This window comes from Diabrotica undecimpunctata, chromosome 10, assembly GCF_040954645.1.
Source record: "Diabrotica undecimpunctata isolate CICGRU chromosome 10, icDiaUnde3, whole genome shotgun sequence".
In the NCBI taxonomy this organism is placed as follows: Eukaryota; Metazoa; Arthropoda; class Insecta; order Coleoptera; family Chrysomelidae; genus Diabrotica; species Diabrotica undecimpunctata.
Window position 1 is genome coordinate 59,342,421 of NC_092812.1, and position 27,451 is coordinate 59,369,871.

At 30.9% G+C, this 27,451-nt stretch overlaps 1 protein-coding gene across 2 annotated transcripts in view; it reads right to left on the reverse strand.

The window, feature by feature from the left end:
* Positions 1–534: 534 nt before the first annotated feature.
* Positions 535–27,451, reverse strand: part of LOC140451878 (uncharacterized) — a 46,536-nt gene continuing 19,619 nt past the window's right edge. The window contains exons 1-7 of one of the 2 annotated variants that reach the window (XM_072545802.1): positions 26,928–27,248; positions 22,754–22,793; positions 11,500–13,712; positions 6,976–7,310; positions 6,787–6,915; positions 6,578–6,727; positions 535–3,792 (exon numbers count right to left, since the gene is read on the reverse strand). In XM_072545802.1, coding sequence (XP_072401903.1) covers positions 3,612–3,792; positions 6,578–6,727; positions 6,787–6,915; positions 6,976–7,310; positions 11,500–13,712; positions 22,754–22,793; positions 26,928–26,966 — 3,087 coding nt within the window. In that variant the 5' untranslated portion in view covers positions 26,967–27,248 and the 3' untranslated portion in view covers positions 535–3,611. Of the gene's footprint in view, positions 3,793–6,577; positions 6,728–6,786; positions 6,916–6,975; positions 7,311–11,499; positions 13,713–22,753; positions 22,794–26,927; positions 27,249–27,451 lie in introns of those variants that run through there. The other variant, XM_072545803.1, reaches the window with a different exon arrangement.

The window sequence follows — 27,451 nt, forward strand, 5'->3', positions numbered from 1 at the left end:
GACTGTGTTCATTCTGCTTAGTAAAAATAGATAATTGGAAAAATAAGCATCTTTGATCACAGTCATAAATACCTACTGATTTTATTACCTTATTTACATATCTTCTCAGTGTCTCGACAATCTTTAATTTCCCATAGGTTACCTGGACAATAATTTTTAACAGGATGAGATGATCAAACTTTTTTTATCCTGATATGTTTACTTCTTACCGAGGTTGTATCGTTTATTTTCTTTCCTTTCGTATTCTGTATGTAAGACTCACTTATGGTAACGTGGTCGTTCCTAAAGTTGCGCGTACACTAAAACACTTGGCGCAGATATGATTTACATTATAATCAATGACCTTTACTTCTACTTCCTTCTAATTTTATGTAGTTACATACCTCCAATTGTAACGTAACGTTTAATTACATGCACTTCCAACTAGGTACATACTACATGTACTTTATATTCTTTTTTATATTTATTGAAACCAATTTTTATTAGTTTCTAAAATATTTTGCGTATAATCTGCGTGAACTAAAACTACAAACATTACTAAAATAATTTTAATAACAAAAATGAAAAAGTCATAGAAATATACATGTTTTTAAAACTCATAAGTATGTAGCAAGCATGCTTCATTCTTTTCTGAAAATAGTTAATTTTTAAAAAAGTTAAATTTACAATTCCGTAAGAATAACTTTTTAATTTAACGTTCTGCCTATTTAAGATAACCTATTTTTTATGTATATATGTATTAACGCAGTGCTTTATCTGACACATAATCCCAACACTATATTAATAAAGCCTTTTCTAGATACCATATATAACTATTACCAGACACAAGTTAATGTTAATGGTTATATAGACTCTCTAGTATCACTAAAATTTAAAATTAGAACTATATGAGAATGCAATAGGAAGAGTACATATTTTACAAATAGGACAAAAATGAAGTGAAAAATATCTTTCTCTTTAATATACTAAAAACATTGGTCAATAGCCGCAAGCTGACCACAAAATTCTCCTTTTATCAACAGAGAGCTTTTTTACACCATCTTAAAGAAATGAATCTATTCGAGAACTTTCTGCTCAACACAGTAAATAATCTGTTTTATCATTACATAGCACTAGATATATTTTATTAAAAGCATAGCATTTTGGCTTGTATTTGTATAGTCCGCATATTATATAAACTGTCATTATCATTTGATAAATATAGGACTTACAGCTGGTTATTCAGTAATGGGCAGTCTTCTAAGAAAAGTCATTAAAACATTTTTATGTTAAATAAATTTCTTCACAAGTATTGACTACAACTTATTGTATCAAAAGTAGTCTCCTTTATCTGCGATCTATTAAGACATCAATACATAGAAAATACAAAACACAATTTCAGAGCTAACTTTCGCCAAGTAGCCTGAGTTGTAAAGCTTTTTATATATTTTTATAAATAAATTACTAAATATATGACTAATATTTAAAAGCCTAATATAAAAAAATAAGCAGAAAGTTACCAAACTAGATCCATTTTGTTACAGTAAAATATTAAATACAAACGCCTTAGTGTGGTTAAGTTAAAGCTATTTAAAGCTCTGTTAAACATTAATACTGAACTTAAGAAGATTTTTAACATATTAATAAAATTAAAAGTATATTGAATACTGCGTGTAGGATTTTTATATGGAAAAACAGGTAAACATACTTCAGTGAATACAAGATATTAGTTCATTTGGGACATCATCTACGAGTCAATATACAAATTAACAATTCACACCTCATAGCTTCCAAAAAGTGCCAATATAACACACTCGAATAAGAGAATAACATCAAATCTGAAGAAACCCGTAAAATAATGAATCATAGTTAAACATCTATTTAACATTTCTTGAATGAAAAATTTCCTGAAGCTAAGCATAAAACACTTATCCCTGTGTTAGCAACATTAATGTATTATAAGTGTTTTTTGGGTTTATAGGCTGTGGTCTGGAATTATTTATTCTTGGTGTTTCGTATACATATGCAGCAGATATCGGTCATAAATGTCTTCTGCCAACTGATGAATGTACGCTAATGATAGCTTTTGTATATCCCCGGGCTTTGTCGGTTTTCTAAATCAGTATTCGACATTCCTATCAGTGTTAGCAACCCTGTAGAGTGGGCTTATTGTGCCATGTCGGTAAAATGATATTAAATTTGAAAAAATTATACACGAGAAAAAATAATTGTAAAATTAAATTATTAATTGTGTTGAATTGAAAGTTTAATTTAAAATCAATATATTATTGAAAATATGATTACTGGTTCATGATTTCTTCCTGAATACAAGTAATATAAACACAGAATATCAAGTATATAGTTCACAATCGAGATTATTTATTATAATTTTACCAATTTAAATAATTGATGAGTAGTTGTACGTTAGGAGCGTTATATTGAAATATACTCTACTGTATTAGCAGTCATCCTTTCGGCGTCAAATGTTATTTTCAAATTAAGAAAAATTTGTTTTTTTCTGAAAATACGGTTTATAAAAATTATAGTTGAGTTAAGAAATATTGTAAAGGCATATAGTACCTAGTAAAAACAGTGTAATTATAGTAAGTCTACTAGGGGTTGCTAACACTGCACTGATACTGTACCTATACTGCTACCTACAAACCCGAAAAATAATGTACCGTTAAAACTTCCAGTTTAAATAAAAGTTTTGTTGCTGATTGGAGTTTATATAAATAATTCAATAAAATAAACAGGGATAAATGCTTACAGTTGAAAAAAGTTGAAATAATGAAAAATAGTGATTTTAAAATAGTTTTGGGGATAGCAAGTTTTTATATAGCTAAAAAGTCTTTAATACGCCGCTGTTGCACCATACTTCTCACCCGAAAGGTACTAAACTCCTCACTGATATTTTTACAACCCTCTGAAGTATCTTACAATATATACAAATAGGTGCAAAGCGTAATGAAGACTGTAGAATCTGTAGTAACAATATAAATCTTAGAATACTATGCAACTAGACAGTAATTTTGTGTAAAAAAATATATCAGAAAAAGGAGACACACAGATTTGAAAAGTAAGTTATAAATTTTCAAGAAATATTGAATAGAGTCGTCACAACCAAAGATCAAATTGGAGGGTTATGGAAGACAAATGATCGAGTAATCTAACAATACATATTGATAAAATATTTCTATATCTAGCGGTGATTTGAATTCAAATTCCTATTTTTAATTTTACAAAAACCAATTAAGAGTGTAATCATTTTTGAGTTGTAACAAACAAAGCAGGCAAATGGTTCTGAATAGTTATTGCCTTCGTTGATTACAATCCTATTTACCATAAAATATGAAATATGTATGTTACTTTAGCCCTAATAAAAAAAATCCTGTTTAATGTATGACCTTAGAAAGGATAGTGTATCGAACTCACAAAAAACAAGTTAATTGCACTTGATGTGATGCCAGACACTAATATTTTACACTTGTATCATGCAATTGATAATCATTTTCCATATAGATATATCACACAACAGAAAATTCAACATATGTCCAGAGTAGTTGAAAATTATCAGCTGTGACTAGGTTATTATAGTTAAGTAAAACAGATTAATCTTTACATGGATTTTGTTACACATTTTTGCCAGTGACTTCGTCGCAAAGTGCTGAAAGCTGTTCACATTCTTCTGTCTTCTGTTGGAGAGATACTTCTAGAGAACTAACCTTTATTTCCAATCGTCTGATGAATGCTCTCAATTTGTTAATTTCAATTTCATGTTGTTCTTTAACATCATGAATTTCTTTATTTGACCTGTAGAAAAAGAAACAATTAATTGTTAATCTGAACATATACAATGATCATTTTGATACTAGCTAACCCGCCGAACTTCGTATCACCTTAAAATTAAATAATGTATATAATAAGTTCAATAAGCTCCGCTTTCGAGTATGTTAAGTAACAGAAATCTCCGGGTAATGAAATGAATCTGGTCGAGGTGTCAACTGCGACTGCCTCGAAAACGCTAACATGTTATTTCTCAATTGGAGCGTCTTTACATGCCGCCACAAATTGGATGATGTTAGGCATGCTGTTTAATAAAAAAAAAATAATAATGAAGATTTACTAATTGAGCATAATAATAATACTAAAAAGAATATTCATTAAATAAAACCAAGTATACAACAAATTTGATCAAATATCTATATAAATATAAGTGAAGTTGGACGTCTTTTTTCTTTCTATACGTAATTTGACAGGTTACGTCAAAATCAGTCAAAAAGGAATCTTTAAATAGAAGTTCTCTGGTCTGTATTTAATTTAAATAAAGGCGGCGTTTATTTTATTAAAGCACAGTAATAAAGGACGCACACCTGCGCATGCGTATATGTCAAAATAAAGGTGCTTTTATTAAGAGATGACTTAAAAAACGTCTTCAATAATTCTCTGTTTATTTTGTTAATGATAGATTCCTTTGTTAGTCATAGTATGGCGCCATTTATTAGTTATATTGCGATTTAAAATGACAGAAAAACTGATTTTAAGATCTTTCCGTACAATTTTTTGAAAATTATCTTTTACCCAAAACCTGTTCCTGATAATAACAAACACAACAAAAAAAAATATCTAATTTGGTGCAGGCGTTCTGAAGTGATGCCCGTACAAACATTTTGGTGATTCATTTTAATATAGATTAAACAAAATTTCATCAGTCATACCATTACTGATGTACAGCAAATGCCAATTATTATTTTTTTAACGAATCCATTTTAGCATTGATTGAAACAACACACAGCAATGAAAATCAGTCTTAATAGCAGCAGATAACATTTCACAGATACCAGATTTCATATATGGAATTTTTAAGGAAACGTTTGGCTTCATACATGAGGGACTTGACTTTGGGTTAAAATCGCCAATGATTATTGAATAATCATAAATGGATGCTTTAGTGAAGATCATTTCTTCGATTAAGGAAGAATTGTGAATCTAGACAACGAAGATATGTAATTTAGAGTCTTTAAGGGGAAACAGAACGTAAATGCAGTTATTGAGAGGTTGTTTATTCGTGGAGGGTTTTCTTTGGCCATTTTCAATGTTTTTTTGTTTAATATATTTCCTTTTCGTTGGCTTATATACCAGTCAAAATATGAATTAATGAAATTTTCCTTTTTGCTCTCTACAAATTTCTTTGTTCGAAAACTGTTATATACCTGATAGCTGTTGAAAACTGATATTTGAATAAAGAAACCTTACTTTATGACTCTTGAAATATTGTAAGATCTTTGAACACGAATATAGTCAATTTCCTCTAAATACTGGGGTAGTGTACCTGGACTTTTTTAGTTTAATTATAATTTCTTGTCAATTGCTATTTTTAGGATTTTTTAATTTGTTTAAATATGTAACGTATCTATAATATGATCATGATGTCATCAATGAATGTTTTCTGTTTGTACCAGTAATTTCTGATGGATAGGTTTAGTTGGTCTGTTAGGATATTTAGGTGCACCTGTGCTTGGTGGTCTTCAGCATTGCATGAAACCAAATTTCACTGGAAGAGGAGAGGTGCATGTTTGTTAGTATTGGATGATTTTTCCTACAGCTTCTTAACATTGTGCAGTTATCTGTAGTGTGAGTATATAATAAACATTTGGAACATGGGATAAGACAAGGTTAAGGTGGATGGCTGGTGCAAACAGGATAGTGATAGTTTTTAAAGAACACTTCTTCACATGATAGTTTTTGAAATGATTAGTAATTATTCTAATCAGAGATGTAAGTTTCCCGGTTTTTCTTGATGTAATTCTTTTGCAGTATTTGTGGTTTATTCTGTTATTTATCAGGTGGTCTTTTATATGTTTATCTTCAATATCAAATTCTACTGATGATATGACACAGGCAAAAATTGTGTTGTGTGATTTATTTGGAATTGATTGCTTTTGTTGGAATTTGTTTCTTTGGCCATTTTTGACTGGACTAATGATTTCAGCTGTTTTAATGTGATTCTTATCTTGATTGATTTTTAAAATAAAACAACTCAGTTTTTAGTATCACATCAGACGAGTTGGATTTCTTGTATTCCAAAAATTAGCAAATTGTACTAATAATTATTGACCTGTTGTTATAAAAAAATGTGTATAGTTTTGATTCATGCTTTTCATTTTTAATGAATAGTTGTGTGTGTTGTTAATTACATTTTTTTAAGGCTTTAAATGTTGACGTTTTTTTTTGTGATTTTGGACAAGATTGGTTTATTAGATTTTCGGAGGAATGTGAACATGTTTTGAATTTGTTGTTGATACTTATTTTTAACTGTCTGTTGTTCTCGATTTTCATTTCTTCTTCTGAGATAACCCTTCCGCTGCTTTCAGTAGACATTTAAGCTTCTTATTTGTGTTTTCCCTTACTATTTCTATCTTTTAACTACTATTTTACTTACTTTTAACTATCACTATGTAACTTTAAATCGATTTCTAACAATTATCATTAGCTATTTATAGAGATTGGGCCGATATATGTCCTTTCTCTATGGATATGAAATGATTACTGCGATAACCGCTATTGTCTACATATTTATTAAAAAAACTATGCTTACTTTTCTATTTGAGTCCTAGCATGTGCCTTTAGAGATTCATAACGTTCTTCATGCTGATTATTTGTTGACTGAGCCAGCTCTAAGTCTGCAAGAAGTGCTTCCTCATTTGCCTTGACTCCTTGGAGGGCGGCTTTAGTCTTTTCATATTTGCTAAAATTAACATAAATGTATTTAATATAAAAATATAATTAAAGGAATAATTAACTTACGAATGCACGTCAGAAAAAGCTATTTCCAAATTAGTTAAATGTGTCCTTATAGTTTCACTTTCTTCTTGTAATCTTTTAGTTTCAGAAAAGCGAGATTTTAAAGTGAGTTCATATTGATCCATTATTTTTCTAAAAAAAATAAATATTAATACAATAATTCATTATATTTTGATTATTTCTTTCACTTACTGATAATTTACATCATCCTTGGTTCTCTGTGAAATTTCAACAGTGAGTTTAGCTTCTTTAGCTTTAGCATCCTTTAGCTGCTCCTCTAATTCCTTAATTCTATCTTTCTCTATAATTTTAGAATTTTCATTTAGTTTTTGCTTAAGCTGCTTTACTTCCTGTTGATAATTTTGCTCAGTTCTTAATGCCTCAGCTTGTGTTTTAATCACTATCTCTTCATTCTGTCTAATCTGTAATTCCAGAGATGCATTATGCTGCTGAGCTGCATTAAGCTTCAACTTTAGGTCTGAAATTTCAGCTTGTTGTTGATTCAATTTTTCTACCATGTCAGTCATCTGGAAAAACAATTGAAAAAAAATCAACAGACATTAAATCAATATCAATTATTAATGTAAATTTTATGTCAATATTTCTTTATTAGCCAACAATACATCTGTCTAATCCACTACTGTCAAGCAAACTGTCAACAGATATATTTAGCAATATAAAAATTCTTAACACCAAAACCATAAAAAAATTGATTCAGAAATTAAAAATCATATAAGTAGTTTCGTTGACAAAACTTTTCTCTACATGAACATTGAAGGAGCCTCCTAATATAATAATAAACATGAAAAAAAATCCCAGTACCCTGGATGACGCCAAAGTGTCAGTTAGAGTGATGAGCTTTGAAAAATGTGATTGTATAATAAATAAGCAAAACTTGAATTCAAACCCAAAGAGGATCCTATGCTGATAAATATGCAGACGAAAGCCCAGAAACTAGATGGCAAATGTGTTGATTTGAGGTGGGACAAAGAGATTGGATTGTGAATATTCCGGATATCACGCAAGAAATCAGCAGCAACATTGAAGGAGCTTTTGATGATAAATATGAAGAAGCAAGTCCCGTACTGTAGGTTATGTCAAGGTGTTCATTGAAGGTACAACCTTTAAAACATTTTCGGATTATCATGTAAAAAAAAATCAGCTAAGCTCTAGTTTCCACACAATGAGAGACCTCTAGTGATAAATGTGAAGAACAAGAAAGTAGAGAATACCGGATTACATCATGTGTGTTCATGTGAGGTGCCATAGTTGAAGAATCTTCTGGTTATCATATAGGTCATTAGAAAATATCAGAGGGAGAGGAGTCTCTGAAAATAAATATGAAAAAACAAGCTGAGTGCCATAGATACCTTACGATTGTGTCAACTGTCAACAGACCTCAGATTTTAATCCAAAAGTATTCATTAAGTTCAATAGATAAACATTAAAGGGACCTCTACTAATAGATAACAATAAGAACAGTGTTTATCACATTTTATCAATAGATTTTGAAAGAAACTCTAGTGATAAATATGAAGAAGAAACAGCAAGCTCATAGTCCTGAGTGGTACCAGTATAAGGATAAACTATTTGAGAACATGATTGTATAAAAAATTATGTAGTAAATTATGATACTACAATAATAGATACATAAAACAATTTGGAAATAATTTTAATAATCATTAATATTAATAATGAGAACATACTCACCAAAAGAGTATACCTACTAAGAAAACACAAAAAAGTGAAGGACAAAACAGGATATGTAAAATAGTACTGAAAGAAAGAAAGTATCAACTGAAGGGGTAAAGAAAGCACTGAAAAAAGAAAAAGACTAACTAAAAAAAACTTTTCTTCACAAGTATAGTATCTAGACAAAATGCAAGTTAGAGAAATGCAGCAAAACAAAAAAAATTAAATAAAAGATCAATTTTGGACAAAGTCTATGGAAAAATAGCGAGAATCTAAAAATATCAGTTAATTGAAAATTACATAAATTAAATTAATGTAGAAAAGTGTAACATGGTTTGACTCTTTAAAAAAAAAACAAACCGGCCATTAACAAATGTAAATTGTGTTAACAGGTTTCTTAAAACATGTAAATAGAGTATGTTTATCCCAGTCAAGGAAGAAAAAATGCTGAAATGCTTATACACATATTTGAAGGTTCTGAAAGTTATAGCTGATGAAAAATCTGTGAAGAAAAACAGCTGATTTTGCTTTCTCTTTTTTTTAAACAATCTTAAAAAGTGAAAAAAAACGTTTTTTGCCTTTAATGTTTCTTATACATTTTAGAGAAAATGGTTCAAATAAAAGCTTAGATCATAAAATTTTTTTCAATTTCAAAGTTTTCAAATTAAAATACATAAACAATTAACTGATAGTACAAGATCCCACTGCAGGATCACTATATTCATAACATAACATATGAATACAGTTTAAACAACTGTACTTGCCCAAACAGTCACTCTAGAGGTATTTTGTAAATCACAACTGATTCTCTGAGGAAATATGATTTTAAGAAAAAAAAATGCTATCTTGTTTCCTATGGGTTATAAAAGGATCTGTTTTTTTTGGAAAGTGTATTTCTTCACTCGTTCTTCATTGAGCTACTTACAAGTGTGTGACATAAAAATGTCAGTTATTATAAATGTTTATAAGGTACAAAGTCAGCACCTTTTCAAACTGATTTTAATAAAAATTACTAAAATATTTTTAGGTTTTAAGTTTTTTTTAATAAACCCTAAAAACAAAGCCTTAAAAAATCAATTATATATTACAAAACACCTCTGGAGTGACTGTTTGGGCAAGTACAGTTGTTTAAATAACTGCCCTTTTGACATTTAACACACTTTAATAACTTATTAACTGACACTATTTTAAGTAGATATATTACGTTACATTATGCAAAAAACAAAGTTATTAACATTTACTGCAAAAATAAGGGTTTTTGGGTACTGCACAAAGACTTAATGAAAAGTAAGTTACTGAATCGTGAGTCTAAGCTGAGAATCTACAAAACAGTAATTAGACCAGTGGCCACATATGGATGTGAAACGTGGACCCTCTCAACCACTGATGAAAATCAACTGAGAATATTTGAGCGCAAAATACTAAGGAAGATATTTGGACCAACCCAATGCAGCGATAGTTCGTGGAGAATTAAAATGAACCACGAGCTGGATGAACTAATGCAGAGCGCAGATATTGTCAGATTTGTAAAATCACAAAGACTAAACTGGCTTGGTCACCTAGAAAGAATGCCAGATAATCGAGCTGTAAAAGTAGTCCAGAGATGGAAGCCCCAAGGAAAGAGAACAAGAGGAAGGCCCCGTAAAAGATGGATAGACGACGTAGAGAGGGATCTTAAAACCATGAACATCAGGCAGTGGCAAAGGAAAGTATCCGACAGGGCAGAATGGAAGAACATTGTTAAGCAGGCCAAGACTCACAAAGGGTTGTAGCGCCATTAGAAGAAGAAGAAGGTACAAAGTCAGCACCTTTTCAAACTGATTTTAATAAAAATTACTAAAATATTTTTAGGTTTTAAGTTTTTTTTAATAAACCCTAAAAACAAAGCCTTAAAAAATCAATTATATATTACAAAACACCTCTGGAGTGACTGTTTGGGCAAGTACAGTTGTTTAAATAACTGCCCTTTTGACATTTAACACACTTTAATAACTTATTAACTGACACTATTTTAAGTAGATATATTATGTTACATTATGTGAAAAACAAAGTTATTAACATTTATAAAGTACTGCAAAAATAAGGGTTTTTTGCAATTATCTCAATCAGTTATTGATGAATTTTAATTTGGAAACTCTCAAAATTAAACAATTTTTATGACCTACAACTTTTAACTTGAACTATTTTCTCTAAAATGAATAAGAAACGTTTTATAGACAAAAACTATTTTTTTTTACTTTTTACTTTTTTAATAAAAAAAAACAAAGCAAAATTAGCTGTAAGTCTTTACATGATTGTCATCAGCTACCACTCATTCATCTTTTAGAATTTTTAAGTACCTGTATAAGATTTTTCAGCTTTTTTTTTCTTGACTAGGGTAAATATACCAGACTAATGTATTTTATGTAAAAATCTTTTACAGATATCTAAAGGTTTTAAAAGGCACAAAAAAAAAGTAGCTGATGAAAAATCTGCAAAGACATATTTGATTTTGTTTTGTCTTGATCTGATTTTGTTTTGTCTTTTTTTTTAAACAATCTTAAAAACCGAAAAACATATTTGTTGCCATCCTGTTTCCTATTGGAGATAGGTTTTTTTTTTTTGGAAGAGTGTGTTTTTCCACCAGCTTTTCATTAAGTGTACATACAAGCATGCGACATAAAAAAATGGCGTTATTGTGTATGTATATGTATCAAAATGTCACAAAAATAAGAGTTTTTTGCAGTTATCTAAGTCAATTGTTAATGTTTTAAGAAATTTTTATGATATATAACTTTTATTTAAACAATTTTTCTCTAAAATGTATAAGAAACGTTTTATAAGCAAAAAATATTTTTTCACTTTTTAAGATTGTTTAAAAAAAAAGATAAAGCACAATAAGCTGCATGCCTTTACTGATTTTTCATCAGCTATTACTTACATACCTTTTAGAATCTTCAAATATCTGTATAAGACTTTTACGTGAAATCAATTATAGACTAGTGTAGTTGTAATTATTTAAAAAAGGTATAATGAAAAACTTACCTTGAAATTATAATTTCTGTCTGGTTCAACAGACTTTTGTTTAGTTTCACTGGTTGATCCAATTATCTCTGTATTACTGTTTATCAAGTCGTTAACCACATCAGAGGAGATATTATTGGGCAAATTTGAGTTTGTATCAACACTGAAAGATTTATTTAAGATTTCAGTGTCACCTTTTACTGGGGAACTCTGCCTACTATTTTTTGTACAACTTGAGGTACTGCAATTGCTCTCTGCTAAAAATGTTCCATCAAGATTATCACTATCTGTTTTTACTGGCACAACAGGAATATCTTTTATTAACTCTTCAGGAGCATCAGATGAGTTATTTGGTGATAAAGTTGAGTTGTTAAGACATACATCATCATCTAGACATGAAGTAGTTTTATCAAGTTCATTAGAACTATTTTGAACAGATATTTCTAAAAATTTTGCTGCAGAAATTTCAGGAACTTTGAGACTATAACCTTCAACAAGTTCACTACTTTCTTCACTTTTTACAGAAATAATTTCTGTGCTAGTGGTACTACATTCAATTGCACTTTTATCCTCAATAAAAATATTATCTAACTTGACACATACATTTAAGATATCACTAGGTTCTTTTTGAGATAACTCTTTGGATAAACAGTTATTTTTATTTACAGTTTCACTTGGTTCTTCAAATACACTAGCCTCTCCTTGAACTTCATTCCTATTTGGAGAGCTTTCTATATCATCTGAGTCCGGATATTCAGCATCTAGGTTGGCACCTGCGAAAACACCAACTTTTATCCCTTTATTTTTTTCAGTAGTTTGAACAATATTAATATCTTCACCAATTTCTGCATTAATCACTTCTTCGCTTTCATTTGAAGGGCTTTCTATATCACTTGATTCTTCGCTTTCATTTGAAGAGCTTTCTATATCACTTGAGCTATTGAAATATTTAGTATAATCTGTGTGTATACCTGAGAAAACACTGACTTTTATCCTTTTATTTTTTTCAGCAGCTTGAACAATATTAATATCTTCACCAACTTCTGCTTTAATCACTTCTTCACTTACAACAATGTCTTTTTCTTTTATATTTTTAACTATCTCATTAGTTTTTGCAAAACCATTTGGAGAGCTTTTTATATCATTTGAGTTCAGATATTCGGCATCTATGTTGTCATCTGTAGATTTCTTTATGGTACTTGTTATAAGTGACTCAGTGGCATGTCTATGTTCGTTCACTAGGGAAAGGAGATTTTTGTATCTTGTGGTATAATCAGTACCGGCTGAACAGTGAAGTGTTTCATTTAGGTTTAATAATGAAATAAGTTGCTTGTATATTACAACAATGTCAATGTAATCTGAAGAAAAATAAGCTGAATCTATATTTAATAGAGAAAGGAGATAATTGTACTTTACAGTAACATCACTTTCAGTTTCATCATGAAATTCAACATCTGTTTTATTATTAGGTCCACTTGATTCAGTAGACAGCCCATTTCCATTTAGATGAACCTGATCTTTATAATTTATGTTAATATCACTGCCAGCTTGATTTTGTAATTCTATATCTAAGTTGTCATATGATTTCTTTCCTGGACTTACTAAGTCAGTTAGTACCTTTCTAGTTGAATCAGTGGATTGTCTATATTCATTCAATAGAGAAAGGAGATTTTTATATTTATTGGAACAATCAGTATCCTCTGCACTCGAAGAATATTCACTTGCAAGACTATCACTATTATTTAAATTTTGATGTCCTGAATTTGTGTTATCATCTGATGATTGTGAATCTATACTTGTTCTATTTGAGTCAGTGGATTGACTCGAGTCTTCAGATGAATCAGTCTGCACTGGATTTAGAATTTCAAATGAGTCATCAAGCTGACTATTTTGGTTGTCTATAGGAAGGATTAAAGGGTCCTGTAATGACTGCTCGTGGTTTACTGTTACACTTGATATAAAATCACTCCCTTTCAAAGGAATTGGATGTGTTGAGACCTTAATACGAACAGGTTCACCTATTTGTAAATCAAAATCTAGTGAATGTCTACCAGAGTCAGTAGTTTGATTTTGTTCCTCTACTATGTTTTCTAGACTTTTAAATTCTCCATTTTCAAAAGTTTCATTCTGCACATCAAAAAATTTGATGTTTTCTGAATGTTGATCTTCACTATTGGTTTCAGAATTTTCATCAGTCTTTTTTGGACTAGTTAATGCCTCATTGGAAACAGCGTCTACAAAAAATGAAATTAGTTAATGTTAAAATCTAACCTAATAAACTTTTTTGAGATCATCAATTGACTTCTGAGTATATTACTTGATACCTCACTTTTAATTAATTTTTAAGAATATGAGTATGTTTGAATTGAGAAAATCCTCATGGATTATTTAAACCAGTGTAAGTTACTGGTTTTTATAGCATATTTATGCCCTTATCAATATGTATACAATCTAAATAAAAAGAAGTTGACAACTAAACAACACTCAATCAAATGAATAGATACAAAACAAAAATTATTGGATTTTTAAAAGGGTGTAGTTTATGGACAGTTACATACTTGAATTTGATGGGAATGTATAAATTTCACTTATTTTAACATTCTTTACACGAAACTACATAACGATAAAAACATGTGCTGTACTGGGCGTTCAAAACGGCAGTAAAACGTCACTGAATTATCTGTCACTGTCATAATATCTGACAATCAAACAATCAAGGTCAATTCGTTTTTCCTTATTTTTTATTAAATTGATTAGATGCAATTATACTTCAAATCTTTAATGCAACAGATTTTAAACAACATTAAAAATTTTAAATTTATGTTGCCCTAGTGCGAGTTGTTGGATGGTTTGTAGGTTATTTATCCGATTTTAAATCGAGCGTATTTCAAGGAATGGCTGTTGTGCATTCTTTTCTTACCTACCGAAAGCAATGTTGCCAAAGTTCATATTTATATTGCCTAATTTAATGCCATCGATTTTAATTTTGTATTAAGGTCAATATCAATTATCAAATCTACGACACTAAATATATTTAAATGAAGGCGAAAAATTATAATTAATTTTATATAGTTATTCTTAGCAAGCTTACAAGTTAACAATAAGTCAAAGTAAATAAGGACACTCTTTGGAATGACCACATAAATTAATTAAGAGATGTGAAGTTTTAAGAGACTTGAGGAAAACCAAGTGTTGTAGATGGAGCATTATTTACCTAAACGATGGAGTCTTCCACATGTTGGCTCAAATAAGTCACTTTTGAGTTTGAGCACTCCAAGTAAGAAGTTGATGAGTTATTAGTGTTATCACCCATTCAACCTTTATTATTTAAGTATAAATAATAATGCTATTAGAGCGCAAATAACTCTAGCGGAATTGAACACCACGTAGTAAATACCTAATATAACACCATAGAAAAGTATGCCATATTCATTTTTTACTTTTAAGGTTTTAAACAGGTTATATATTTTACGGAGATTTAACGACAAGTTTGGCAACGTCGATGTCTATTCTTTAATTCTCGCATCCTTACAATACAATTTACAAAAATTATTAGTGCCATATTTTTTGTAATGTGTATGGATGATGTATACTGGATGTAAAAGATGAACTTACTCATGCATATTTCTAATAATATCAATCTGTCCTTTAAGCAACTTAACAATTCAAAAAAATATCTTTTCATCGTTACCTACGTTTTATTTTTTATTGAACAAATTTTTCAAGTTTTCCAATCATTCTACTCCTCTAGTTGACTCCAGTAATATCCATTATACTCTTCTGTGAAAATTGTGACCGTTTTACTTTGAGAACCGGTTTATCGAGTTTTCTTTTATCGTTAATTTTTTATTGGCTTACGCTACTTTAAGATTTTTATATCAGGATTTTTCACACATTTCGACAACGTTACAATCCAATTTAATTAGGTCTGCCCTCTTATCATTAGCTTATCGATCGGATTGTGTTATTTTTACTCACTTTTTGTTATAAATTGACATACAAACGTCCGTTTTTTTGTTGAGAACTCTCGCAATCTTTTATTTTTCGCACTTTATGATGCTATTATTTTGTTTTGGTTTGGAATTAGAGGCTTTTACGCGTTCCTTATAGAAAAAATTAATCATTGTTCAATTTTCTATAGACCAATCAAATTAGAAAATAGGAATTTTTCGTCAACTATATAGACGGGTTTGATAGTTGAAATGTGTATTATGAGATAAGACGAAAAGACTATTTGGGATTCATCAATTTTTTAGTGGAAATATGTTTAAATAAACAATCAAAACGCCAAACTCATTATTTTGCTTATAAATTAAAAACTTGTCTATTTAGACATTTGACGTCAACATACATTACATAAAAAATATGTACACGAAATGATTTAATAATAAATAGCACTTTTTAATCTTATAAACATTTACAATAACTCCGTAGCATTTAGTTCAAATTAAATCGCAAGAAATATTCGGAAAGCTGGTTAAAAAACACGTTTTAAAAAAAGGTCTTACAACCTTTAGACAACTTTTTTTTTAATCACTGTTACGTTAATTAACAACATTATGAGCTGAAATTAACCAATCTTTTGTGTGAAAAGTCAAGATTTTAACAATACTTTTAGCAAACAAAGTTACTGAAAATTGTTTAAACAAAGAGCACTTTTAGTCCCGACTGGAGTAAAAGGAGTGGGGCTAGTCGAAGGAAGATAGAGCACTTGGAAAAAAAAAGACAGATCTCCGGTTTTACAGGACTAAATTTGCTCTTTTTTTGTTAAACTGGGGTACAATTTAGTATTAAAAAATATTTTTAGAACAAAAAATTATATCATTATTACAAGAAATTATAACTTCTTAAATATCTTATATGTGGTTTCGACACCGAATATGTATACATAGCGGTCGCGGAACTCTGTCCGGCACGAAATTGACAATTAACAACAATGGATTGCTATAAAGTTATTGTTAAAAACTCTTCGGGAAGGAGATGTAAAGGAACAGGTAAAATAAGAGAAAATCGCCTAGGGAAACATTGTGATATTGAGGGTTCAGACACACTGAAAAAGAAAGAAAGACGTTCGTTTGACTACTATATGGCAGAGAAAAGTGAAATACTAGTTTGCAAATGGAATGACAATGTTGCTTCCATAATATCAAATGACAATCAGATATAGCAACAAAGCAAGTACAACGGTAATCTCAAAAATAAAAAAAAATGTGCTCGTTGATTAACCTAATATAAAACAGTATGATGAAAACATGGGTGGCGTCGATCTCGCAGATGAAAATATCAGCTACTACAGAGTAGCCACTCGTGGCAAGAAATGGTATTTTGCCAAAATAAGCCACATAGTGGATCTAGCAGAACAAAATGTCTGGCAACTGTATAGAATTAGTGGTGGTAAAATGGATCATTTACAGCATCGTAGTACAATTACAGTGGGCATTCTTGAATCTTTTAAAAAGACAACAAAAAGAGGACCCACCAACAAGGACAAACAAGTTTTTATGTTACGAGCAAAATATTGAGTTTGAATAATTAAATAATCTAAACATATTTCCCCAAAAAAATACATACTACACATTTCAACTGTCAAACCCGTTTATAAAGTTGGGTCGAGTAAAAATAGTCCTTTTCCATCATATTGATAGCACATTATGTATGCAAATCCTCAACAGGTCAAAAAACCATGGGCGTCACTCTATACTTGTTTTGAAATAAATAAAAAAAAAATTAATATTTTAAGATGCCGTCAACAATTCATTATCTTTTAAAAAATCTTCTGTAAAATAAGTGTCCACTAATCTCACTATACCTTTTTTGTGCGTAAAAAACGTCGGTATATATGCCACACGATTATTGTTAATTATACACGGGTGATTAACGAGAGAATTCAATGTTTCACGAAATAAATTAATGTAAACAGTAATTTAAAGGTGATTATTGTTTTCTATACAAGTTATCGCCTGACAAAAAAAGAATACCTTCTTTGAACGATTACCTGGAATTACTGATAAGGCTTCACTAATGATAGTTTAAGTAGTTTTTATGCCACATTACAGCTTATGCCAATAATATAAATTAGAAATTGTTTGCATCTTCCATTTAGTTTGTAGATGTACATTGTTCATGTCTTACCTACCTACGTTTTTGGTGTCGATATTTTGTTATTTGCATTTAAAAATGACGTCGACAACAGGTTTTATCCTGGTTAAGAGTAGTTTTAAAGGTGCCTTCAGTCTAAGAGACAAAAATATAATATTAAATGTACACGATGCACTTGTACATCAACGCCCTTTAAGTAATGTTCGTGAAATCGTTAACATGTGTTCAAATATGACAGGGGTTGGAGAAGCAACAATTTATAGATTTCTAAAAGAAAGAAAAGGAGGAACTGTTTCATCTCCCAAGAAGAGTGGAGGGAGTAAACCCTTGGAAATTGAAGAAATACATAAAAACATGATAAGACGCAGCGTCCACTCATTTTTTTTAACAAAGAATTTCCAACATTGGACAAAATCCAAACATTAATTAGAGAAAACGAAGAGTTACCAATCATAAGCAACAAGAAATTATGGGGACTATTGAGAGAGATGGGATTTCGTTGGCAAAAGAATAGAAGAAAATCCGTTTTAATTGAAAAAGATTACATTGTATGTTGGAGACGAGATTATCTAAGAACTATTAAAAAGTACCGAGAAGAAGGGAAAACAATTTTTTATTTGGACGAGACTTGGCTAAATGAAGGTCATACTGTACCATATCTATGGGTTGATACAAATGTGAAAAGTTCCCGTCAGGCATTCATCGAAGGTATATCTACTGGAATAAACAATATTCCCGTTGGAAAAGGACGCAGACTCATAATAACCCATATTGGAAACGAATACGGTTTTGTCAATGGTGGATTATTAAGTTTTGCCTCAAAATCAACCAAAGATTACCACGAGGAAATGACTGCTGACGTTTTTGAAGAATATTTTGAGCAAATGTTGGATTTAATTCCAAAAAATTCTGTCATAGTCATGGATAATGCTAGTTACCATTCAAGACTAGCAGAAAAATTGCCAACAACGGCATGGAAAAAAGGAGAGATAATCGAATGGTTGGATAAACACGCAATTGAGTACAAGGAGAATTCGACAAAAAAGGAATTATTACCTATTGTAAGGCAACATAAAGCAGCTTATAAAAAATATATAATTGATGAAATGGCATTAAACCGTGGTGTAATTATTTTACGTTTACCCCCATACCACTGTGATCTGAATCCGATAGAAAATATATGGTCTCAAGTAAAGGGTGAAGTCGGACGCAACAACAAAACTTTTAAATTAGAAGACTTACAACAATTATTAGAACATTCCTTATCAAAAGTAACTCCAGAAAATTGGAAAAATGCTGTTAGTCATGCTCACAAGGAAGAAAATAAAATGTGGAATTTGGATAATATGACTGATGCAATGCTGGAACCGGTAATAATTAACATTGGAGTTGAGGATTCCTTAGATTCTGAAGAAAGCAGTGAATCTGAAATGGAATTTGATTAAAATAATATTCATTTTTTTACAAATCGGCCCCTGTTACGGCCACAAATTATTTTATATATAACCAATAAAATAAACATCTTACATTTCTTGCAAATTCATTAGTACCTGTTAATCTCCATCACTCCGACACTGGCAACTTTATTTAGGGATTAGTAACCCTCAAAACTATTGTATTCTATTCTGCTTCAACCTTTATACCTGGTGGTCATACTCAATTTAAAATTGTTTTCCTATATACTTCTGTAAACTTGTTGACAAATATCTATTTTTCATTGAGTCACCCGTATCAACAGTTTAGGGATTTGCATACATAATGTGCTATCAATAGGATGGAAATGGACTTTACCAGTTTGCTATAACCATATCGTACGAAAATAACCTATTCAACATTTCAATAATTATCACTACAATTTTTAGATCTATTCTCAACGAAACAACGAGTGGAAGAAGCTAGATATCTAACAAATATGTTTTATTTAGAAATGAAATGTATGTTTTTCCATTGTTACATGAGTTACATTATGCACCGATTTCTTAGAAAAATATGAAGAGAATACTAAGTATTTTTTTAGCAAAATTCACAGAAAGTCAGTATCTTGTATACGTTCTCAATTATTATAATTTATAATGGAAAAGCTTTTTTTTGCTTCTGACAGCTAAGCTGCACTAAAGACTGTGAAGCCTACAACTTCTGAGTATGTAGTAGCTTGGAACTGCAAAAACTCCCTTAAAGAACTGGTGAGCAAGACAAAGTAACTTTGTTATGGGTGTCGTATAGAGGATAAATGAATTGCTGGTAACGATATTGCTGACAGTTTTGCTAAAAAAGAATACTTATTTTATCGAATTCGAATCATTCTACGATATTTCAAAAGGTCTCGTGCTGGAAGATGTTCGAAAATGAGAAGTGGAACGCAGTTTATTAGGAAATATCCCAAAAACAAAAAGGTTATATGCGGATAATATGCCAATCATTTTTCTAAAACATTTACTTTAAAATGGATAAAATCATCTACACAAACTATGTAAAGAAAAGTACTACGGCGAATCTATGGAGCAGTGAATGACAATGGAGTGTGGAGAAGACGATACAACTTTATAGAATATACTAGGAACCAGGTATCGTAAAACGTATTAAGATAGGACGTCTGAGGTGAATAGGGCATGTAATGCAGATGGAACAAAATGACCCAGCTAGAAAAACGCTCCTTGATAGATCCATTGGTCAAAGAAGAAGAGGAAGACGCAGAACAAGGTTCCTTGATAACATCGATGAAGACATGAGAAATATGGGAATACGTGTTTGGCGGAGGATGGCGATGCGGTGGTTAGGGACGACTGGAGAGAAATTTTTGAGGAAGCTAGGGTTTCGAAGGGTACAAACAGTTACACCGATGAAGTACTTCCGCGCATGAGCAAAAAAGAATTACTATAATCAAAGAGAGGAAAATACAATACCTAGACCATGTGTTGAGAGGTGAACGATATGAATTACTCCAAATCATATTAAAAGGCAAAGTACAATGTAAAAGATCAGTACGAGGACCCCAGAACTCGAAACTGAAAGGCTACAATTGCCATTTAGATCGCCAACCTTCGAAAGGAGACGACGCAATAAGAAAAATTTCTCGTAATATTTGGACAAAGCAAAAACTTGACAACCTCTCAAATCTTGCTCTAGATGTCTTGTTAGATATCGAAAAATGGTCACAACTGGATACACCTTTTGAATAACCAAAACTATGAATTTACTAAATACGTTATTCAAAATCCATACATATACTGATGGTTCAAAAATAACAAACTGACGGTGTGGGAGCATCTGTAATAACTAAAAGATCCTCAAATTAGGTTTGCGAATGATACTATTGTCTACACAGTTGAACTCTATACTACTTACCACGCCATAAAACTAATTACCCTGACAAAAAACGGTAGATATTAAATTTTAATTGCTAATGAGCTAAATAGGGAAGTCAAAAAACAATTAGAAGAATATCGAAACGAAAATTGGGATAATTATATCCAGCAACTAAACACAAATAAATCTGCGTTCTGGAAGCTATCTAAAATACTAAGAAAAGATAAAAAGCCAATTCCACCGTACATGGGGAAAATGGAATTGTGTACGCAGAAGAAGACAAAGTGAAAGTTATGTAAAACACGCTAGAAATAGGATGTAGGAAAAACTATCATCCCGATGAAGATCTAGACTTCACAGAAGAAAGAAGAAGTGGAAAGAAGATACAGGACAATAAAAAGAAGAAGGGGCAACAGGTATTACCACACCTACCTTAAGAGGTCAGATAGTTGATCAAGCGTACTAACGCCAAAAAAGCTCCAGGACCGGACCATATTGCGAATAGAGCTCTGAAGAATCTACCAGCAAAAGCAATAGTATACATAACAAATTTAATCATCAACATTCTAAGATTATGACATTTTCCTGTCAGATGGAAGGAAGCTTACGTAATAATGATCGAAAAACCAGGGAAAAATGGCACATTTCCACAAAATTATCGATCCGGACACTCATGTGAACTTCAGGTACAGCGTCCAACAAAATACAGCACGAAAGGGTTTAATGAAAAGAAATATACAGCAGCCGTCTTTCTAGATGCCAGTAAAGTATTCGACAGAGTCTGACACGAAGGCCTGCTATATAAAATAAACCAATATGGTTATAATGAAGTAATGACATGTCTTCTTTCGTCATACTTAGCCGACAGGAGGTCCAGAGTTCGTATAGGACCAGCCTTATCCGAAGCTGTAGCCATGGAGGCTGGTGTGCCACATAGACCAGTATCGAAGCCTTTAAAAAAGGTAAAAAGTCAAAAAAAATTATAGTAGAATGAAACCTATTGGAAAAGGAAGAGAATATGCTAAAAATGGACGAAAAAATAAATTCCACTCCATCCGAAGTCGGGAAGTGGGAGGGGGTGAGTTTTTAAGGGTAAAAATCGGTTTATCGCGATTTTCGGCGAAACTACAAATGCTATGGAATGGCAAAGTTGTATGTAACAAAAAGATCTACAACTTTTGTATTTACACTTTTTTCACATAACCTCAAAATTTTTGTGGAAAATTCAAAAAACTAAGTTTTTGATTTTTTATCTTTTACAAAAAAATTTTTTTTACGAAATTTGGTGAAAACTTGCCTTAGTATGTACCAAACACACTGTAATTTTTTGGAATTGAAAAATTTATTTTTTTATCTGATATTAATTTAATATCGAAAAAACACCCTAATTTTCAATCGAAAATTCACGTTTCAATTTCCAAACAACAAGGTTTGTTTGGAAATTGAAACTGACAGATGTCAATAAAATCTACGTCATCACTCCGGCAGTCTATTGGGCCAAGCGCAAAGTGGGGACCCAACATCCGGGCAAGCAACAGCAATACGAAGATAATACGCTGTCCCACATTAATCGGTAAGGACATCATATGAGGGTCCTTTTTCCTGGGACTCTCATATAACAAGCATAGCTATGATAGTAGCCTTTCGTAGCACATCAACCTGCTATGAGGGGGGAGTGAGGTGGAGGAGTGCCTGGGAAGCATTGGGACTCGGAAGATTCGTCCCTCATTTACTAAGGCCAATCCTATATCCGGAAAAAGGACGATGGGAATATTTACGATATTTTGTATGCCATTGGAATGTGTGCTTTTATGATGTTGTCATGATCATTATTTGCGGATAAAATTTATTGATAAAAACAAATACTTACCCAGTTTATTTTTAGTATCCATCTTATGTGATGGTTCAGCCTGAAAAGATAAAAAATATATTAGTAAACAAAGTAAACCAAGTGATAGTAATCCTAGCAGAATATGTAGTGTGTTAGATCGGGGAAATAAGATTTCTCTCAGAACTGTGGCTAAAAATGTGACTTAAAATTAAGTAATATTAAATTATTTATTAAAGATAATTTATTAAAGAAAGTGTGTTTTAACTTTTCCTATAGTTATAGTTTATTTTTATGAACGAGAGAGTAATTAGCATAATTTTAACTGGTACCTCCGACCACTCCATGGGCGTGCTCAAGATTAATTGAAAAATTACTTTGAATAATTGTAAAAAATAAATGAATTATTTCAGTGTTATAAAGTGTTATGTGTATGTAAACAAAAGTGACCTCTTTTATCACACACTATATTAGAACTGACTGGCCTACATTAAAAAGGGTTTTAAAAAATTCACATTTTTTTTAATTTTTAAAAATTACAAAAGAGAAAAAGAGTTTTTAAAACCGTCTAAGGTATGTTAAATAGATGAATAAAAATATTAATATAAAACTTACAGCTACTTGTTACAAATCCAAATCAGATTCAGAAGATGAACTTTCAGAACCAAGATTTATAATAACTGGCTCGATCATTTTATCAGTAATATTGTCCAGCTTCCACATTTTTTCCTCTTCTTTAATAGTGTGATTTACTGCCTTTTCCCAGTTTTCAGGTTTTACATTATTTACGGCCTCCAAAAACAACTGTTTAACATCATGAATTTTAAAAGTGGTATTTTTTCTTGAAACTTCACTCTTTATCTGTGCCCATACCAGTTCAATCGGGTTTAATTCACAATGATATGGTGGGGATCTAAGTACTGTCATTCCACGATTTTTGGCAATTTCATCAATTTCGTATTTTTTAAATTTTTCTTTATGAAGGGCACACAACGAATAAAGTTCCTTTCTTATAGATCCGGGATGGTACGTAATATTTTTTGAACTCAGCCAATTCTGCAAGTCTTTTTTTAACCACTTGGTTGTGGGCAGTCCTTCTATAAGTCTGGAGTGATAACTTGCATTATCCATTACTATTACACAGTTCTTAGGAAGAAGATCTATCATTTGTTCGAACCATTCTTGAAAGACATCAGAGTTCATGTCTTCATGGTAGTCACCGGTACGAGTTGATTCAAAAGTTAATAAACCACCTTCAACAAAACCGTCTGAACTGCCAATGTGTACTATTATCAGCCTGCGTCCCTTTCCTGATGGTGGGTTTAAACCAGTAGATAAGTTATTTACAAAAGCGTGCCTTTGACTTGTAACAGTTTCATCCTGCCAAAATTTATTTGGTGTATGACCCTCGTTGATCCATGTTTCATTAAGATAAAATATTTTTCTTTTTTGGTTTCTCATTTCCTTTATGGTTCTTAGAAAATGTCTTCTCCATATGACAATATCGCTTCTTTCTAATAAAATAGACTTTCTGGGATTCTTTTTCCAGCGGAAGCCTATTTCTTTTAAAAGTTTCCATAACGTACTTCGACTCATTTCTGGGTAATCCTTATCATCTCGAACTGAGACAAGAACTTTATCCAATGTTGGAAATTCTTGTCTAAAGAAGAATTCATGCACTTTCCGTCGAAGTCCTTCTTTAAAATGATATTCTATTTGAAATTTTGGTTTTCCTGGAGCATTACGTGGCATTTGAAAACTACCACATTTCTCTTCTTTAATAACTCTGTAAATCGTAGATTTCCCAACACCAAGTGTACTGCTAACTAACTCAACGGTCTCATCAACACTTTCACATAAACGTTTGTCTGTAAATGATTTAAAACAATTAAATATTAATGTTTTTTCATTAACTGTTAAAGGACCAATTTTTCGGCGTTTACACGGCACTTCCAAATTTTCCATAACACTAGTATACACAATAAACTGCACCTTGCAACTGAAGTACCTACTTTTAGTGAACTGTTAAGAATTTTGAATACGCCACTTGGACCTTCCTACAAAATGGAAAAACCCACTATCACATTTTCTGTGGAATAAGTTTAGAAGGTAATTATCTAGTCAATTACTGTCGTAGATTCCTGGAATTAAAGAATTAAATGTTTGATTGTTGAAACCCTTACTTCGTGGAATGCACTTATTTCAGATAAAATAAAACGTTTTATTTTATCTAAAGAATTAAACTTTATTTTGCAAATAGGTAGGTACTTATTAAACTTTTATTGGTTATATATAACCAATAAAATAAACATCTTACATTTCTTGCAAATTCATTAGTACCTGTTAACCTCCATCACTCCGACACTGGCAACCTTATTTAGGGATTAGTAACCCTCACAACTATTGTATTCTATTCTGCTCCAACCTTTATACCTGGTGGTCATACTCAATTTAAAATTGTTTTCCTATATACTTCTGTAAACTTGTTGACAAATATCTGTTTTTCATTGAGTCACCCGTATCAACAGTTTAGGGATTTGCATACATAATTTATTGTTTTATTACTCTCTCATACATAAAAATACACTATAACAATGATAGTATATAAAAAATATCGATTTTTTGGGAGAATTTTTTTCCTAAATTGTTTAAACAAATTACACTGTTTATTAGTTTATTATTTTTATTTATATTATATTTATTATATATTAATTTATAAACAAATTACATATTTGTAATGTACGCAAAGAGTACATACAAATTAAAAAAGAAAGATTAAAATCAGTTGAGTAGATCCGGAGATATAAACAATTGTAGTAGTTTGAAGATGCGTTTTCATTTTTTGAATGCGTAGATTTCTGGGTTCTCCCTCCACTCGCCACTATTACTCTTAATATGAACCATATTTTTGACATTTTGACAATTCACATAGTTCTTTACATGCCATTATTCAAACAACAAAGTTATTAACATTTATAAATTACTGCAAAATGACGGGGTTTTTGCAACTATCTTGGTAAATTCTTTATTTTAATTTAGAAACTCGCAAATTGAAGAACATTTTAAGATCTACAATTTTTATTTGAACCATTGTTCTCTAAACTGCATAAGAAACGTTTTATATGTAAAAACTGACTTTTTTACATTTTAAGATTGTTTAAAACAAAAACAAAGCAAAATCAGCTGTACGTGTTCACGGATTTTTCAATAGCTACCCTTCATATACCTTTTACAACCTTTAATATCTGTATAAGATTTTTACGTGAAATCAATGATTTTTTCCCAGACAAACGGAAAAACTTCGCTCTGAATTTTGCTCATATTATTCTTTCCGATGGAGTCCATGAGTGCGTCTTTAGCTTCTTGTCCCATCATTATTGCGACTCCTCGTTCACGAATCGGCTAAGGTCCTAATATATTTTAAAATTTTTTATATATTCTCATCGTCGGGAGTAATAAGTTGAGCTGTTCGTTTTATTTTTGTTTTCAAAATTTAAATACATGTTTCTAAAAATTCAAGGCCACTTCATATTTAAGTTTGCACGCGCAGAAACAAAAATAACCCATTTCTAAATAAAATAATGGCAATATTCACTTATAATCAAAATCGTAAGTGCATGTATTTATAGTATTTTGGATTTGTATGCAAACTTTAATAAGCTGAATGTTGTAGTAAACCGTAATTAAAACAATTTAAAAAATTGTTTAAATTTATTTGCGTATACAAAAAAAAAAGAATTAAAATGAAAAAACTTCCAATTTCATTTGTAGTAGCTTACACTTCCTTCTCTCAGTCATTTAAGTTTAGTATCTAATGTTTTCTTATTTTTCTTTAGCTTATAGGTATTTTTCCTGCTAAACCTCCATGTTTGTGCACTCAGAAAACATAATAATTAAATAGACTGTCGGATATTTAAAAAAACTTCACCTTTTACGTTGATTTACATACATGTTGAGTACGGTCAAAGCAGCGTAGTATAAAAAGAAGATGTTGAAAGAATATAAAAACAGCGTATAATAAAACTTTAACATAAAGCGATCAAAAAATTCGAACAAGGCAAATTGCGTCTCAGATAAATTTAGATCAATAGAAAATAATACAAAATGTACAAAAAAAGTAAAAAACATATTTGTATATATTGAAGCAATAGTATAATACAGCAGGGATCCCATTGTTCGTGAACGTAATTTGAACAAAACATAAAATGTACAATACCTGAATGTACTTCTTAAAAATATTGGTAACAAAGTTCATCTTCGGAGAGAAATGATAATTTGTAAGTAACACAATTTCTTGGCTCACATATGGCAAAACAACAAACTAAATATAACTTCACACTGAATTGTCAAGCAGCGCTCGTCAAACCAAAAATTTTCAATGAATCCGCACACATTTTTTTATCTTTTGCCGAAATTCACAAAACTGTAAATAGCGGGCATAGCCTCCAGACAATAATGCTGGAGATATTGAATAGTATTTGGAAGCGACTAAGTTATTTATATACATAAAAACTGTATGCCTTAAATTTAAAAGCAAGGGACTCAATCGCAGTATATATCCTCACCCCGCCAAATCTTCAAAATAAATTTATTTGACCGAACAGTCATGAGGACGAGCGCGGTAGGCCAGTTTTCACAGATCAGTACAGTATAAATATGAAGTCATGACTTTCCTGGCTATATTTTGTATCAAACGCCCGAATATTACTAATATTGGACATATAATTGGCTATTATTTTC